The sequence below is a fragment of the Alternaria infectoria genome (genome assembly GCF_024043175.1).
Source record: "Alternaria infectoria strain BMP 0036 chromosome Unknown scaffold_11, whole genome shotgun sequence".
NCBI lineage: Eukaryota > Fungi > Ascomycota > Dothideomycetes > Pleosporales > Pleosporaceae > Alternaria > Alternaria infectoria.
In genome coordinates, this window is record NW_026250700.1 from 674,438 (window position 1) to 691,489 (window position 17,052).

General features: G+C 53.8%; 3 protein-coding genes across 3 annotated transcripts; all 3 read right to left on the reverse strand.

Annotated features, from left to right (window-relative positions):
* Positions 1 to 456: 456 nt before the first annotated feature.
* Positions 457 to 1,263, reverse strand: J4E92_007101 (uncharacterized protein; the record flags this gene model as incomplete). Its single annotated transcript, XM_051498464.1, has 2 exons — positions 457 to 975; positions 1,036 to 1,263. 2 exons carry the CDS (start codon positions 1,261 to 1,263, stop codon positions 457 to 459), a joined length of 747 nt encoding a protein of 248 aa, XP_051351398.1.
* Positions 1,264 to 12,223: 10,960 nt separating this feature from the next.
* Positions 12,224 to 14,255, reverse strand: FAT1 (long-chain fatty acid transporter fat1; the record flags this gene model as incomplete). Its single annotated transcript, XM_051498465.1, has 4 exons — positions 12,224 to 12,728; positions 12,775 to 13,700; positions 13,752 to 14,194; positions 14,249 to 14,255. The coding sequence occupies 4 exons, from the start codon at positions 14,253 to 14,255 to the stop codon at positions 12,224 to 12,226; spliced, it is 1,881 nt and encodes a 626-aa protein (XP_051351399.1).
* Positions 14,256 to 14,847: 592 nt separating this feature from the next.
* Positions 14,848 to 16,227, reverse strand: J4E92_007103 (uncharacterized protein; the record flags this gene model as incomplete). The annotated part of the gene is made up of 1 exon (XM_051498466.1): positions 14,848 to 16,227. One exon carries the CDS (start codon positions 16,225 to 16,227, stop codon positions 14,848 to 14,850), a length of 1,380 nt encoding a protein of 459 aa, XP_051351400.1.
* Positions 16,228 to 17,052: the final 825 nt, after the last annotated feature.

Here is a 17,052-nt window from a genome sequence, read left to right on the forward strand (position 1 = left end):
TCGCACCATCTCACAGTCATTTGCATGTCAAAATAGGATAGAGTGGATAAGGATATTCATTGCTGTATGATCCAACCACAGGCTCGCACTGGCACTGGGGCTACGTATCATGGCGAGCTTCGTCCCAGTCATAATAGAACAGTCTCTGTGAAGAGATGGGAAACGCCAAACTCCAAATCTCCGTGGTCAAGCGAGGGACCTTTGCTAACACGACCAATCGCTGAAATGCAGAACAAGAAAACTATAAACACAGAAGAAAGAGACGGCGTCTCGAGAGAAGAGAAATCATGGCCCGCGCACCGCCGCCGCCTGCTCACATGGAGTAGAGAAGGGGCAGCGGAGGTGTTCGGGGCATGGAGTTGGGCGTCGTCGGGTAGTCGAAAGACAGTGTCTTCTACCGGCGGCGGTCAGCGGTGGCTCGTCGAGGCAGCAGCGGCGAGTGCAAGAGTTGGACGTTCATGCGTAGTAGGGCTGGCGAGTGGGGAGCCTTACTGAGTCTGCGTACGAATGTGGTGGTTGAATCTCGTTTCCGCAAATGGCCGCGTAGCCGACGCCGAAAGGGCTCATCTCCTCGTCGCCGTAGTACTCGTTCTTCATGCTGGGCACCAGGCTAGGCAGGCCAGTGGAGTAGGCGGACGAGTGGGGTGGCGGCAGGTAGGTGTAGCTTGGCATCTCCGGTGTGAGGGTGGTGGGTATTGTGTGGTAGGGCGAGGTGGAGTACGGCATTGAGTAGGCGACTGCATCTGGGGCTGGGTATGCCGACGAATACGACGCTACGGAGAAGGGAGGTGGGCTGGTGGAGAGCTGGCGCGTGTACTGATGCGAGAACATGCCCCGATCCTCGGCAGGCGGGGTGGTGTACGAGGATTCCGAAGACGACGGAGAGGGAAACTCCTGGCGCGGGGATCGCTGTGGTGGCTGCAGCTCGGCAGGCTTCTGCTCAGGTGAAGCTGAGCTCGAGGCAGCACGACGCTCCTGCAACCCGATTAGTATGGCGTTCCGAGCAGTACGAGGTAGGGTAGCACAAGAACTTACAAGGTCTTCGAGCCTCTTCTTGAGCTTCTTGCGGTAGTTGCGCTGGGCAATGCGGTTCTGTATCCGCCTGCGTTCAGCGAGGTCTGAGATCTTGGTCCAGTCCTCGTTGGGGTTTGCCGAAGCAGAGAAGGCTGAGGAGGTGCCCGAGTATCTGGTGGTAGTGGGCGCCGGGGCGGCATATGGGTAGGCAGCGTGTCTGTGCATGGTGATGTTGGATGTGGGGAGCATTTGCAGTCAAAGGAATGAAGATGCAAGGAGAAGCAGTGGAGCGGGATGTCTTGTTATCAGTGGGATGAAGAGAGGCTCAGTCTGGCAGTCGGGGATGACAGTATATTTATCTCGCCGTCCATGTTGCGTCCGCAGTCGTTCTTGTGGAGCACAGACTGGCTAGTGTTGGTCCCCAGCTTCAGGCCTCTCGCATGCACCCTGGGCTACGCGATGGCCGCTTGAGCATTTCTCAATTTGGTACGATTTGGAGCAACCCTGGCCGGTGTACTTTGACCGACTGCGGTCTTGTAAATTTAGTATGGGCGCTAGCGCAGCATGGCAGCGGGCCAGTGAGGGACGGGCAGACAGGCAGCTGAGGGCACGGAAGCGTCGGGCGCTGGTGTATTGAAACCAAAGCTCCCTAGCGGAGAGCGGTGTCGTCGTCCCATGTCGTCGCGGCGGTTCCCTGTCGCGTCCCCACCAACCTTGCTACCCTGGCACCTGGCGCAGTGCACATCACAGACAGCCCTATGACCCTGGGGCCTGTCGCTGTCGCGGTCGGGGCGTCACTGAACCTCGCGGCGCCGGGTCTGTCATTATCTCCGTCCCTGCGTGCGGCGTGCGTATGCCCTCCCGCATGCGTCGACTTGTTGCGAGCGTCGCTATCATCACGCGTCGGCTCTCGTCCGAAGCTGCGAGGGTGAATGGGGCGTCCAGCCCGTCCCCTCGAGTGCCTCCACAGCGCCGCCCGCACATGGGGGCCAAAAGGCGACGAACGCAAACGTCTTGCTGTCTGCGCTCTGCTGTCTGCTGCGTGGGTAAATTGCGCCTTGACCGGCTCACACCAGATCATCACACTCGTCCAGCCCCCGCCGCCATTGGCTGCTGCCCGCGGTCTCGTCGTGCATGCGCAACCTCTCGACGGCATGCCACACCGCGACACTTCGACTTCGCCGTTCACTAGCCTTCCGACCCCTCCGACTGCTGTCCTGCTGCTCCCGACCTCAACTCCGTCCCTCCGCCGTTGCGCGTGGAAATCAAGAAGCCTGCTGAATGGAGACCATATCCTGCATCCAGCTAGCATTCGAGGAGCAGCCCAGCCGTCGATGCATTTAGTCTGCTTTGTCACGCCGTGCCTAAGTAAAGTACGCTGCCGCAACAGCGCCACCACTCAAAGAGCCCCAAAGGCCCCTTCAAACGAGTGTCGCATTCCACCAGCCCTACGCACTGTCCCATGTTCTTCCGCAGCCGCATCAGCACCTTACTGCAGTGTCGGTGAGTTCTGAGCCAAAAGGCGCATAGCGGCAGTCAGCCCAAAGCTTAGCCATGCCATGTTTCCACCAACAACACTGGAGAAGCCAATCATCATGGGAAATTTGCATCTAGAAACACTGCCAGACACGCCTTGAACCCGTTTGCTGTTGGCAGATTGCTCTGCTAGTGTCTTGTTGCCGTTGTTACAACGGGACGCCCTACGCCTGGCGGTCGAGCCTTGTCGGCTTCACGCCTTCTGTAGCTGCGCCTTCACTGAGCCGCCTATGTGACACGTCCCAGAATATCTTCGATCAGGTAAGGTACTGTTTCAAGAGCGCTTCTTCTTGCCTTTCGCCCTGATGTCGTTCCTGAAATTTTGACAAATGTCTGGTACTACCCCCCGTTTCTACTCGACATCTGCTGCACCTCCTTCATCAACCACTGCTATGTATGGCCTGGGCGAGCCTACTGCAGAGTTTATCTCGTCCAATTGTGCGTGGCGGCTGTAAAGAAACCACCGGTCGTTTCAAAGCTTGGTGGCGCGCTAGCTGCTCAGATCTAAAGGTACACCGTCCCGTTGGTCCTAGAGCCTGCAGTTGGTAAATCGCGACTACCTCCAGCTCGCACTGGAGACAGTCCGAATACGCTATGTGGTTGGTGTTGCCAGTGGTACTATCACCGCATGAAGCATCGAGATTGCGGGGGCCGATTGACGGGGACAGGTGCAGCGAACCGTGTGTACGTTGGTAATCCAGGACTGAGACACACACGCGTTGGCACGCTCGCGCTACCCATAAAAGAGGGAAAAGGGCAGATCGCCATGCCACGTGTGTGGATACCTCGACCTCAGCTATCGACTATCGCAACTCAGCTGCTCTCCAGGACTACTCGCTTCGACGTCGGGTTTCCATATGAGTGGGGCCTGAAGTCTGTCTAGACGTTCGTGGAGCTCTTCGCCTCAGACATCGCAGCTCATGTCCCCTCGCTTGAGAGACATTCCCCACTTCGCTGTCTGTATTCAACTACAACAATCAATTAACAGCGTCCAGATAATGGCAAGGGGTATGCTTGTCGACAATGCCACACCAACTGTAACTGTGGAACGTGGCGTGGGAGACAATTGCATTGTCCATTCTGATCTCTCATTGGAGATGTCTCAACGAGCTAGATGATCCCTTGTCGACTTTGCGGCGCAAGTTGGTGGGATATGCAGACGGTACCTTTTACCCCGACCCCGCGTCAGCAATTCAAACCCAGAACGCAGGCTAACGGGGCCGTTGGCTGCTGCAGTTGTCCACCCACGGCAAGACCTGGGCTGAACAAGCCTCTGCGGCAGGAATCAGAGTCCCACGGCCGTGGCACCAGGAGACTCCTCTTTCCTATAGGCCCTTCATGATGTCCGTCAATGTCCCGACAACTCTTATTCTTTGACCCGTTGCTTCAAGTAGGAAATACCGATGGCCAAGAAGAAGGCTATGAGCAGCTGGAGCGTTGAATTGCGGTATCAGGCATAGTGGCTCGTCTGCTTCTGAATGTCTCCCTGCCCAGCATGGCTGTGTTACGCCTGGTTGGGGGAGATCAACGAAGACGAATCAGTGTTTCGCAGTCGAGCAATCGTCAAAGAAGCTAGCCAGGTATGAATTATGCGACATCTTCTTTCGACCTCATCTACCGAGTTGGCCTGTCGCAATAGCGTGGAGTCAAATGTTCCACACCGTTTGGGGCACTGCTACGTTGCGGTGACAGAGAGCTCACCGCAGAGATGCCCACCAACGCCTGAATTGCGCGGTGCATCGCCAAGTTCGTGATCGGTCCGTGGTGGCTGAGGGTTATACACCCTATGCGGATGCTGAAGTCGTGTAAAAGCGATACAGAAGGTGAGGTCGTTCCGACGGTGAGTCTGTAAGGCGGGAGGACCCATATGTTTCCCAGAGCGGCTAGCGGCAGCTGGGGGTCCCTGCCACCGGTTCTTGTCGCGCCCTCTGAGTGGCCGGACGAGTACCAGGACGAATCAACTTCCCCTCCAGGGCGCTGGGCGACCGTTCCTTCGGGCGTTCCGTGCAAATCTCACCGCTGTACGCGGTACATAGTGGGGAGAGGGCTCTCGCGAGAGGTCATGTGATCTCGTTCAGCCCTTACCTTAGGGGAAATGGCTGACGCGGGTATGAGTAATTAACCCTCCCTCAGATCTCAATGCTCATTTTACTTCGTGTATTACTTCTGCATTAGGCATTAATGGCACCTTAATGTGAGCTGAATGAAGAAAGCAGAGATTTAATGTTCGTTGAGATCTGATGGAGGGTTAATTACCCATACCCGCGTCAGCAATCTTCCCTAAGGTATCACCGGGTTCACTATCAACATGCTTTGAATCCTTGGTACATTACCGTCATCGGCCGGGTGTATGCCCAAGAGGGGCATGGAGTTAGTCGTGCTACGGCGACCGCGAGATCGCCTACATGAGCACAATATCCCATACCAAAACACACTAACCAGTCAATCTCAGTACACGCGTTTCGTTCTATTCTTCCACCTTCGCATCGTCTAGTAACGCTCTTCGCGAGGCAGCCGCCGTGCTAATGCCGTTCCTTCCATATTTATCGTCCAAAACAAATGCAACTTTGGAAGCGACTAACGCGCTAATTCATCGCAAGAGGAAACGGCCTATATTTAGCGGCCGCTGTGCCAAGTCGAGCCATCTTTTTGATGACAGTAACTCTACCACCCTCCTTCGCAGCCCTACAGCCCTACGATGCACACAAGTCAGCACTTGAAACACCATCATTGGTCCAGCAGCGATGCGATACAGGTACCCCTCCTCGTGTCCCCACTGTCATTCATTTGGTCGTGCGCTGTAGCACCCGAGCGAAGACCTGTGAGAACTGCCGCTCATCTACTACACCGAAACTTAGTGAGGGGTTTTCTGTATACATCCGCGTATGGGACCACCTCGTACAGTATTAAGCTCACCGGTCGCAGGGCGTAACCGATAGCAAGGAACGACCAGTGTGGTGGGAAAGCCTGCCGCCGCTCTTTCCACATGTTGCTGAATTTACTGAACATCATTTCTATATATCCCCACGGACAAGAACACGGATACCGCATTTGTCGCGTGTTGCGCAGAATCGAGCCAGTTCGCTTAGAGGGTTCATGTATACCCAAGCGCCCGTTATTATCCAGCGCCCGTTCACCGATAACGATTGGTCGCCTTGCACACAGACGGTGTCGCCAGCGCGGTGCCTCCGCATGGGGCGTCAGACCTCGTGGCAGACTGGCAATAGAAGGTCTCGGCCTTTGCGCTTTTGTAAAGCAACGTGTGCAATCACACAACCCGCGCTCGCTTCCGTCATCATGCAGCTCAAGGCAGACAGATTTCCCACGCCCAGAGAGTGGAGGGTCGCTATCAGCCGCAGCATGCAGTCTCAGGTTGGTGGTCGAAACGAACAGTCATTTGAAGACTAGTGTCGTCTCGACACTATTCGACTCATTTTTACAACAGTAGCGCTTCCAGCGCTAGAAAGCTGTGAAGCGACGCTTGATGGCGTTCCTGTGCCAAGAAGGAGACTTGCCTTTCCTGACCGTTCAGCCGTTCTCGCGGGAACGGTAAGATCCCTGAAAGAATCCTTTGACGTCCCTGTTCAGGTCCGTACTGCGAGTCGATCTTCGAAGCGCTCGGGCGTAACTGCTGTGCCGCAGGCAAAATCAAACTAAACATCAAGAGCAAGATTAGCACAATGCGCACGACTCATTATATTTCTGGCTCGAACGCATACGTTACATTATTCAGCACACAATTCTTGGAAGGGCGACTTTTCCACTGCACGCGTCTCCTGAGCAAATGTAAGATCGAACATATCGACGAATGGCACTACTCGCTGCTAAGTGGCTTGCGTCTGCGGTGGAAACATTTCCATATCGAGCGAGTATGCCGTGGTGTAAACACGCCCAGAAGCCGCCCTATCATGACCATGCGGACATCCGCTTCTCGAACGGCCTGCGAGTACACCATCATCGGACTTTGGCAATGCTGCAACAGACCCAACCCAGAGGCCTCTCTAGGAGAACGAGTCAGACACGCAAACTATCGAACGAGGTGTTCTCCACTAGACAGGTCCAGAATGCTGATTCATGTATAATATGCACGAATGCATCAAGATCGTCTTGAATGACTCCTCTTTCGAAGGAGCGACCTAGGCATCATTGTACATCAGGATGCGCGGACTCGGAGTTGCAGCGCAAAGCCGACCCGAATGTGCCGTGCCGCTTGACATGCTTCAAACAGGTTAATGGCGCGACAGGATGCAATTGGACGCCACCCAAAGCCTATAAGTAACACAGCGATTTCGTAAGTACCTGACTTCATTACTCAGCCCGTGCTGCATCGGAGGTGGTTGCTGCTTGCTTCTGCAGTACTTCTGGAACGCGCATGGTGGGTACAGTGATAGGGCTGAGGAGAACAGCTGACCGAACGAGGCTGTATTTGGTGCGTGAATACAAAGCAGTCAGCCGTGAAAATGGTGATAGAAAGGTCGCTCAGCGTCGCTGCTGCATACACATCAGGCATGAAGCACACACTCTCTCTTCGCGACAACACCATGAGGTTTGTTGCCTGTTTGCAACGTCTTCCATCACACGGCGAACTTCGAATGCACATGCGGTGCGCAAGCACATGTACCGTGTGAGTGTGGGACGCTGTACAGCACTTTCCCACGCCTTCACACGCGAAGCCAGATTAGGTCACCGCTGCCACGTTAAGTCCGCATCGCGATCGGTCAGTCTTCTGACCTCCGCCTTCGTCCGTTGAAGCATCGCGATATTGATTTGGGAGTCAAAGGGCGCGCAGCCGTACAACCCTGCACCGTCGATCTTCTGCGCAACAACCTGTTAATCACGACATGCAGGGTGACTGCAAAGAATGCGGGTATTCGAAAAGCGCAAACACACGCAAGGATAGTTTCCATTCTGTTTCCTTGCATCAACTACTGCTTCTAGCAAGTCAGCGAGTACGCCTACGCCGTCGGACACTAGAACCTCGCCGATCTCTGAATAATCATCATCCCACCTACCCCGCGGTCCCCCAGACGGGATCGTACAGCCCCGAACCATTGGATCATCCGGTGCTCGTCACCCGCTTGAGCCATAAACAGACTCGCTCTTCCATGAATTGATATTCCATCCTCCATTAACAGTCCTTCAATCAAGCCAATTCTTCAGCTACCGGTCAGGCTGCCTACCGATGCAACCCTACCTACGCGTCTGCGGCGTAACCATATTGATATGAGCCAACCAAAATAACTTTGAGAGCGCAGCCAACTAAACTGCTCGTACGCAGCGAGTTTACTTCGCAAGCGTGAGGAGCAGCAGGGCGAAAGATGTGACGCAAGTAGGTCTCAAGCAATCCTACGTGCGACAGCAACTTGCCTGATGCGGAAGCATGTTGCGAAGCCTGCGCCTCGTGGGATTCAGCCTCTAGTGGGGCTGCGCGACTCTGCCAGTGACGCACTCCACACACCATGGATAACTCACATTTGAAATGATACAAGAGTCTCCACATGCACTACAACTGCACATCTGCGAGTAGTTCAAGAAGCATGCGGATCACTCGGTACGCAAACCGCGCCACGACGCCTCACGACAGCTTCGACGGAGCGCAATTCGCTACTCGGCATACCGGATGCGATCTAGTAATCCCACGATAACAAGCGGGCACTCGGTGACCGGTTTTTCGTCACGTGCAGAGCGCGAGATGCCACGGCACGGAGTCAACTCCGGCGCGGCTGTGTGGAAAGCACCATGAGAGGCTGGTGTGAAACGGACAGTGGCACAAGCATCCTTCACGGGTTCAACCGTGTCTCGTCTGTTGCTCTCGTCTGCGATGCTATTCCGGGACCCATACCAGCAGGCAGCCATCCGGCAAGGCCACCAGCTACGCCTGAGCCTTTTTGCATACGATAGTTACAAGCGCAGAGTTTGTGTCGCCCCGTCACGCTCTGCGACACGTATCGTTGTTCGCAAAACATACCTTCAGGTTGGCCGTTGAAACGTCCGCGCCACTTAGTCGCGTACAGGGCAGGCGTCGCACTGTCTCGCATACCATACTCGGGTTCGTGCACCGCCCACGAGGATCGTTACGAAAGGTATGCCTCTTTCCACCTTTGTCAGCAAGCGCATGGCTCGCTTGACGTGACTGTTCCGCAGAAACTGTCTAATACTAGAGCTTTGACACCTGGGCAGGATGTTTTAGCGCCGGTAACTATCGCAAGCCGCTAAGCACTTTGTCCATCCTTTGGGCGGTCCCCAACGGTCGTTCTGTCGGTAATAACGCCCTTCTAACTCCACCGCCGTTGATCTTGGATTCGAGCGATTAAGTTTGATTTGCGAATCGAATATCGTACAACGCTCCGTAGCGTTGACACAGACCCCGATGCCGAAGAATTCCAAGGACCATCGACAAGACAGCCCCAACTAGTACCTGTCGATTCAGCCTTGCATTCAATTTACACACTAGTTGCCCAGCGGATTTCACATGTAAACGAACCAACGAATAACGTTCTATTAGCGGCAAAGAGGCGAGTACGAAGCCGCCTAAACGCTTTCAGGATAATGCAGAGAAGAAGGATTGACCGCAACGCTTGCCTAAAGAGGCAAAGTTTCAGAATTCCCGTGCGAGCCCGAAGCAAAGGGTCTCGGCGATTTGTGATACCTCTCGCACTTCGCTGCTGCCCGGAGGACGGGTTGAGACGGTCTTTTACATCCGAGCACGAGACGGTTTCTCCGTCACGCTGTATTCGCAACGGAAGTATAGGGTTCCAGGAGCATGATCCTTCCTGTGAAGGGAGCATGCATGTAGAGGATTTGCAATCAAATCAAATCACGTCATATCTTGCTCACGTTACTGCCCTGGTGGACAGATGTATCTGATACCCCGGATTTCCCACGTTGTATATGTCAGCACCCAAATCTCCAGGGTCAACTCCACCGGCGGTTGCTCGCGCAAGGGCTTACTGATCTGACAACCGTTCGCGCGCTGTAGGGCTGAAGGAGAATTTACCCTCCATGCGGGGTGTAAGAAGTAGGCGTCTGACATGTATTCCACACCGTCTTCGTCGCATCCATCCTCATGCTGCTACACCGTCATCTCGAAAGCAGAAAGACGACGCGTCGCATCGCGTCATGAGCGCCCTCTCCTCGCCCGTCCGGTGCGGCGGCGGAAGCCTCGGAAACCCGTGCCCACGATGCCATCCTTGTCCAGACCTTCAGATTGACAAAGAGCGCACGCGGCCAAACCCCCTGCCCCAGCTTCCGCGAACCCCCTATAGCACAAGAAACCTGACGACGATATATCGTGAGTCGGCCCAATGTAAAAACCCGAATCCCGCCTTTCGTACTAATCCGTACAGTATTGCGAAGGCGGAACAAAGAAATCCGTGTTACCAGTATTCCCGTTTTCTGGTAAATGAGGTGTATCCGTCCAGCGATGCGCCCAGCCCGATGAGAGCGAAAATCCATGTGCCGTTGAGCCCTGCAGCGTCCGGCATTTTCCATTCGACAGGTATACGTGCGCATCACTTCCACGATCATGTTGGTGAGTCGAGTCAGGGACTTGAAGGTGAGGGAGAGGCCAGCCACACCAGGACAGAACCAGATCCTAGCCACGGTCACCCATGCATCGCGATATTCGCCCCGAATACACAGTTCTCGCACCGATTAAACCACCACCAAGCACCAGCTGCCAACGTAGTCCTGCGCACACCGTTCAGAAAGTCCGGCAGATGATTGTTGGTCCTTTCCCTTTTTTCCACACCGGACGCGTAACAGGTTGAGTACCGAGCGCTGGTGGGCGGCTAGGTCGATCACACGCCCAGTGCATGCCACCTGTTTCTAAGTTCTGGTCTGCCCCATCTAAGATGGGAATAGAACCGTTGGGCTGAATTTCAACGATGATTACGATTCAATTTCAGATTTGGTTTCGATGACAGCGGGCGATTGTAGGGCTGAAAATGAGGGACTCGAGCATGGCGATCGATACAGTATTGCGCGCCCCCCTTCGTGTGGGGGCTGGGCTGCGAAAGGGGGTGGGGAGCAAGCGAACCGACCAACTGGAGAGTTTCTGGGGGAGATTTGTGGTGTTTTTGGCTGGATTCGGAGACTTTTCCTTACTGCTGGTAAATTGGCAGGTGCGTGGCGGTTAGGGAAGTTGGGTGCTAGCTTGACGACACCGTCTGTATACGGTTGTCGCGTGAAGATCTGTGTGTATTATAGTTTTGTTGGAGGTGAGTTGGGGTAACGCATCGCATTGTTGTTTTGGGTCAAAGGGGAAAGGCGCGCTTTAACGGCGATTGAAGGTTTGATCGAATCCGGGTTGACGTTTCGCTTGTCGGCTCGCTTCAGTTGTCCCCTTCGTTTACCCTGGCACGACTGATCACTATTGCGTCTTGCTGAATCATGCTTCACTTCTTCTAACGTTGTTCGTAGAGGCATCGCATGGTCTGCTTGTTCAAGAGCGAGTTTTAAGGGTAATTGCGATGCGTTGGTCAAGTCTTTGAAGCCACCACACCTGGGCAGCTACCCAACGCCCAACGTCGCCTCACGACTTGACAACAGAGTATCGTAGATCGCGACCTAGGTTTGCACTCCGGTAAATCTACCGACACTTCAATACGTCCATCTCTTCTCGGACAGGAGATCTATCAAGTTGGCCAAGGTAAATCCTGGCTGCCCACTTGCTTGTTTCGGATTGGCAGTCAAGTTGGACAGCTGGACGCTTTGCCTCGATGCTTGTGTATGTTCAGGCATCCCGGGAACCACAACAGGTGGCGCATTTAGGTCTCAGAGACACGTAGAACACCATCAGCACACCAGGAGGACCCCTCGACGTAGCCCCATTCCCCAACCAAACTCACTTTCCATCTCAACAGCACAACACGCCATCTTTACAGTCCAAGCATACACCTAATCAGTTCCCTAAATCTTCCGTTCTATCTGATATAATGAAGCGAACAACTGCCGCACCTCAGACCACAGACCAAATCTCCGGATTCGACCCTCTTGTCGGGACTCACGCAACAATGCACGCAAGTTCAGCCCCATGCCACCTGATTGGCTCATTCAACTTCCCTTTTAGCCAACACCTTAACCAACATTTCTTTCCACGTGTATCACCTGCAACGTAGAACATGACGAATGTCGTGGGCGGAAAGATCATGGTTTGTGGACCCTTACGCCCCAGCGTCTATGCAGCCGCAATGGGGCTAGCTGCGCCTTGGAAGTAGCGTACAGCCCTGAAGGTGTTTTTGAGATCAGCGTAATGAGCCCCATGGTGCAGCACTGGAACCCTGGTAGAGTGCAGGCGATGCATGTTGAGAGGGCGACGATAATTGATGCCCGGTGGGGTCTTTTGTCGTTCAAAAGTGGATCGAAGAAATGTAGTGAGCGATCAACACACTGACGTGGATGATGGCCATCTGGGATGGCGGCGGCTGTACTTGAGAACATGGATTTCCTTGGTGGCCTGAATCAGTCAGCAGTACCATCGCACCTCGTACAAGGAAGAGACTGAACAGGTCTGCCGCCTGCATCATGATGAAAACATGCAAAGTAAATAGCCCAACAACGTCAATATAGGCTATGATGGGCAGTGAATCCACGGTATAGCACTCATTCAGTAGCAGAAATGGCTCGTAGAATGTAAAGCATATTAGGTGTGAGGTCAGCTATAGTAAAGACACTATGATAATCGTACCCTCTTATCCAATAGAGCCTCCCAATCCTTCTTCGTGAATGGAAGATACCGATCACTACCCTCGGGTAGCCAATACAGCTTATCCTCTCCAGTGATCTTATCCGGATCAACCCCTTCCTTCTTCAGCCTACCCTTCTGAATCTTCAGAGTGCCCGTATACTCCAATGCAGGCGTCACCCTTAGAAACAGCGGCACTGCATAACTCGGCAAGACTGCTCTTGCATGCTTCGCCAGAGCTGCAAAGTTGAATGTCGACTCTGTGACTCCGTCGGCCATGACGATGGATGCAGTGCCTGCTCGGCCGTCGTATCCAGGGACGAGAACGCCGTATGCGTTTGTCTCAGCAATCTGTGGGAACTTGCCGAGCATATCGGCCACTTCGTTTGTCGATACGTTCTCAGACTTCCAACGGAATGTGTCACCGAGACGGTCGACGAAGAAGACGCGGCCGTCCGCATCTTGTCGCATCATATCGCCGGACTTGAACCATCTGCTATCATCAGCTTACAGTCGACGAGCTTAAAAGGGTGACTTACATATCGCCCTTCTCGAACACATCCCTAATCCTCCTATTCTCCGTGGCACCTTCGTTGTTGTAGTAGCCTGGTGAAGTAGCCACAGTCTCCGGAGTCAATCTGTGCAGCACCTGGCCGGGCTCGTTCACTCCACATCTGATCGCAAAGCCGTTCGCATCTCTCATAATCTCCTCGGTATCGACATCCATCTTCACTCTCACTTCCTGGTCGCTAAATCGCCAGTTCCAAATCAGCCCTCGGAGACCTATGCTGTTCGCCGTGAAGGGACCAGCGTTGCGATTGAATGTCGCACCCAGTCCATCCGTAGCGGCATACAATTCGTTGATGATGGGTATGTTGAAACGTTCGCGGAAGGGTTCCCATACATCAGGGCGCATACCGTTGCCCCATGCCATCTGCACCTTGTGTCTCCGTTCGTGCGTACTCGGTGGGCCGTTGAGTAGATATCTGCAGAGCTCGCCGACATACTGAATGATGTCCGCATCTGAAGCTGCGACCTCAGGCCAGAAGGTCTTGTGCGAAAACCTCCGGCTCAATACGACTGTACCGCCCGAATGAACTATCGGTGTGACGCAAAGGCCATGTGCCGCTCCGTGATAGAGCGGCATACATGTGTACATCCTGCTTTCTGGCTTAAGCTCAAGGTATTTCGCGGCGCTGTAGCCTGTCAAGAGCTCGCGACCAGTGCTCAAAGTCACGGCTTTGGGCAGTCCGGTCGTTCCAGAAGTATACATCAGCGAGCGGAGGGACTCTATAGTAACGTGGTCGCGGCGTGCGTCTGGTATGGGTGTCGAGTTCGGTAGCGACGCGAAGAAGGAGGGATCGTAGTAGTGAATCTTTACGCCTGTCTCTTCAAGGTCCGTACGGCATGGCTCGACATTGCTTTTGACATCGGCGTCTGCGATGAGGAATCTGGAGTTGCATATCTGTTTCAACGGTCAGTTAAGTTATACGCGCTCGATTCCAGGAACACTTGCCCTCGCGCAATGCACCAATCCCGTTCCAGTGAGATTCCAATTGACGAAGCTAGGAATAGCTCCAATCCCATCCAGAGCAAACCAGAGCATCAGATACTCTGGACTATTCCCACCATCCATAGCAACTACCTCATCGGCTTGTATACCCAGGTCCTCTATCAGCCAATTCCCCACCCTCGTGAACGCATCAAAGAACTCCTTGTATGACCACGTTCTGCCTTCGAAGATGAGGAACGGGTGAGTTGGTTGTTTGCGGACCTGGTCTTCGAAGACATGGTACGTGAGGGCGCGTTTTCGAACTGCGCGATCGGTCATGAAGTCGACGACATCTTGCGTCGGCGAGAGACCGCCGCGGGCATGCTTGAGGTCGTGGGCGATATGGTGTTTCGCGTTGAGGTAGGCGGCAAGGGCTGCTGTGCCTGCTGCTCCGGCGATGATGGGTACTTGAAGGTGTCAGCATCTGACAGTAACCTAAAAGAGCGGAAGTAGAAGCTTACACGCCATGGTAATGAATGCTTTCAACTTGTTGTTCTCTGTTAGACGCGTACAGGGAGAACGCGATGTCGAATCGTCTTCTCAACCCCAATCACCCGAAAGTGCCAGAGACGATGCGCGAAAGCAAGTAGGAAGATCCATCGCTAAAGCTGCCTTTAGCAGTAGTCGGAGTCGGAAGCAAGCTACGTACACCGAGGTTGTTATTGTCGTAGTGACGCGACTCAGGGGCCGTCCACTTCCCCGCATTCTAGCTTATTTCCGATAAACCCGCTGCAGGCAAGACCGACTCGAGAACTTTACTGCTACCACAACTACAGTCCCTTCTATGATGATTAGCGATAAAGTCTTGCCATCTGCCGCATCTTCCGATGTATTGACACGTGGTTTCTATGGCTTCTATATTGATATCAGCTTCTTCGCCACAAGCTGCCTCAAGGGAAGTGTGAGCCAAGTTTCGACAATGGTCTAGAGAAGAAATATGTACCTGCAATGCTTCAACGAGCCTGATGCCACCCATTCTATGGTACCGCTCCAAGATACTATACAAACTCCCTCAAATGCCCATCCTCAAATGCCCATCCTCAAACTCAAATCCACCAACCTAGATAACATCCATACACATCTCCCACGACCCCCCTTCCTCCCTCCCCCTCCTCCTCTCGCCCACAACCCCCCTCTCAAGCTCCAGTCCCACAACCCTCGCAGGCCACTCAATCAACCCCCACTTCTCCCGTCCCAGTACCATCGCAACCGCCGTCACGATATCCGCGCCCAGCCCCTCAAGCCACCACACATTCCGCACTCTACCAGGCAACACGGCATAGTGCGCTAGGACAACGAGCGCATGTGCGTTTTTGGCTTCGACCAAGGTGAGGAAGTCACGGGGGATGCGCGTCGCCCAGACGAAGATTGCGCCGCGGTCTTTGAGCGTGGAGATGGTTGTGTCGTCGATGGAGTAGGGGACTGCGGTCATGGGTGGGTAGCGTTCAGGTAGCGTGAGCTGGCTTATGAGATTGAAGCTTTGGCGGAGGTAGAGGAGGGCTTCTGAGAGGTATTCGCGGTGTTGTGGGTCTAGGTCTGTTTCGCTGTCGTTAGTCCATAAGTTTTCTATGGCGGCGAGACGGGCGTCTTCGTTAAGGGCTCGCGGGGTCGCGGGCGTGGTGGTTCGCGGCCACCATTCTCGGGCTGTGACGGGATGGAGATCACTTCCTACGACCCAGTTCCAGCCTGAGAGCAGGACGGTGAGGGGACCGCGGAGGCCCCAGATTGTACGGAGGGCGCAGGATAGCATTTTGTCGGCTATGTCTGGTGGTGGGACGGTGGTATTGGGTGGTATCGAAGCGATCAGGTTCTCAATGTCTATCGCGGAGGTGCGGAAGAGATATACAGCTGTAAATGTAGAACTCGCAAAGAGTGCTGCTGCGTTCTCTTGCGTTATGTTTTGAAGCTCTGTTCTGTATCTCACGAGAGCCTTATTCATGCGTGCTGCTGCTAATGCGTTCATTCGTCTCTTATCCTCTTTGCGGTCGTAGAGTCGGCCGAGATGTAATGAGGCAACGGAAAGTACGCAGTTCGTCAGGAAGTCGTGGTTTTGCGCCATCTCGGGAACATAGGTTTGCCAGGCTGCTTTTGCGGGGTCATCGTTCGCGAGTGAGAGAGATGTTGTGAACTCGTAGTGACATAGGACTTCTTGTAGTGATGGCGGAAGTAACTCCCGGATGTTTTTCCAGGCATCGTCCAAGCGGAGATAAGGCGGTATGATGAGCTCGGGGAAGTAGCCTCCTTGATACTCCCTTTGAGAAGGCGACACGGTTAAGCTTGTGGAAAAGTCTATTGGTATGTCGTCCAAACAGATCTCAGTTTGGCGTGGCATCTGCGTTGCGAGGGCTATCTCATTACTAAATGCGATGAGATTGGTTGGCGAGTATGAAGGTGTGTTTTGCGTTTCTGGTGTGCTTGGTATCGGTGATGGTGATATCATGTGCGGTTGTGTTGATCCGGGTGACGTCGAAGTTGTCGAGAGGCGTGACGAAGGAGCCAGCATGAGAAAGCTGCATGTGTCGCCTTTCTTGTCGCAGTTTGCACACGACGGGTGCTTACAGTCGCACTGGAGTTCAAATTAGCATCATAGAAGACCAAACGTTTAGCAATTGATCTGTTTTGCAGTGATTCCGTGGCATCCTTAGAAGGCGAGGATATTGGAGCTTCTTGGGTCCTGTGTTACCTCAACCCAAGAAAATGTTCTGTGGGTCATGGCATTGCTCGAACCTGATGCCCTTTGACATAACTCTTAGATAGACGTCCTCGGCTACCCCGTGGCGCTGGGTAAGTAACGTGATCGAGATGCACTAGAACGGGCATAACTAATCTTGTATGCATGAAGAACCAATAAGAAACTCATACGAACGACTCACCTTAATACGTCTTCGCTTACACTCCTTGCATCCCAGCCTCGTCTTGTTGTGTGATCGTCTCGTAGCCATGCCTTCCGACAATGGAACCGGATCCCGATACGGTGTATACGGTGGCGTAAAGAGGTAAAATAAGATGCGCCTTCTCAGTAAGTCGCCGAGGCTTGAGATGGGTCCACGACACGTTGAGGTCGCAGATACGGCAGCAAAATTACTGACACGATACACAGAACGCTGTTGAAGCGTGCAGGTGACATCGAAAGCAAGACCGATTGTTTCGTAAGGTGTGCGGCTGTGACGCTTCCCCACAGGGACCTAACGCTAGCCACAAAGGGCAGTTTTCGTACTGCGGGGCCTGTGATTGGCCGATGGAACATTCGGAAACAGCTACTTTC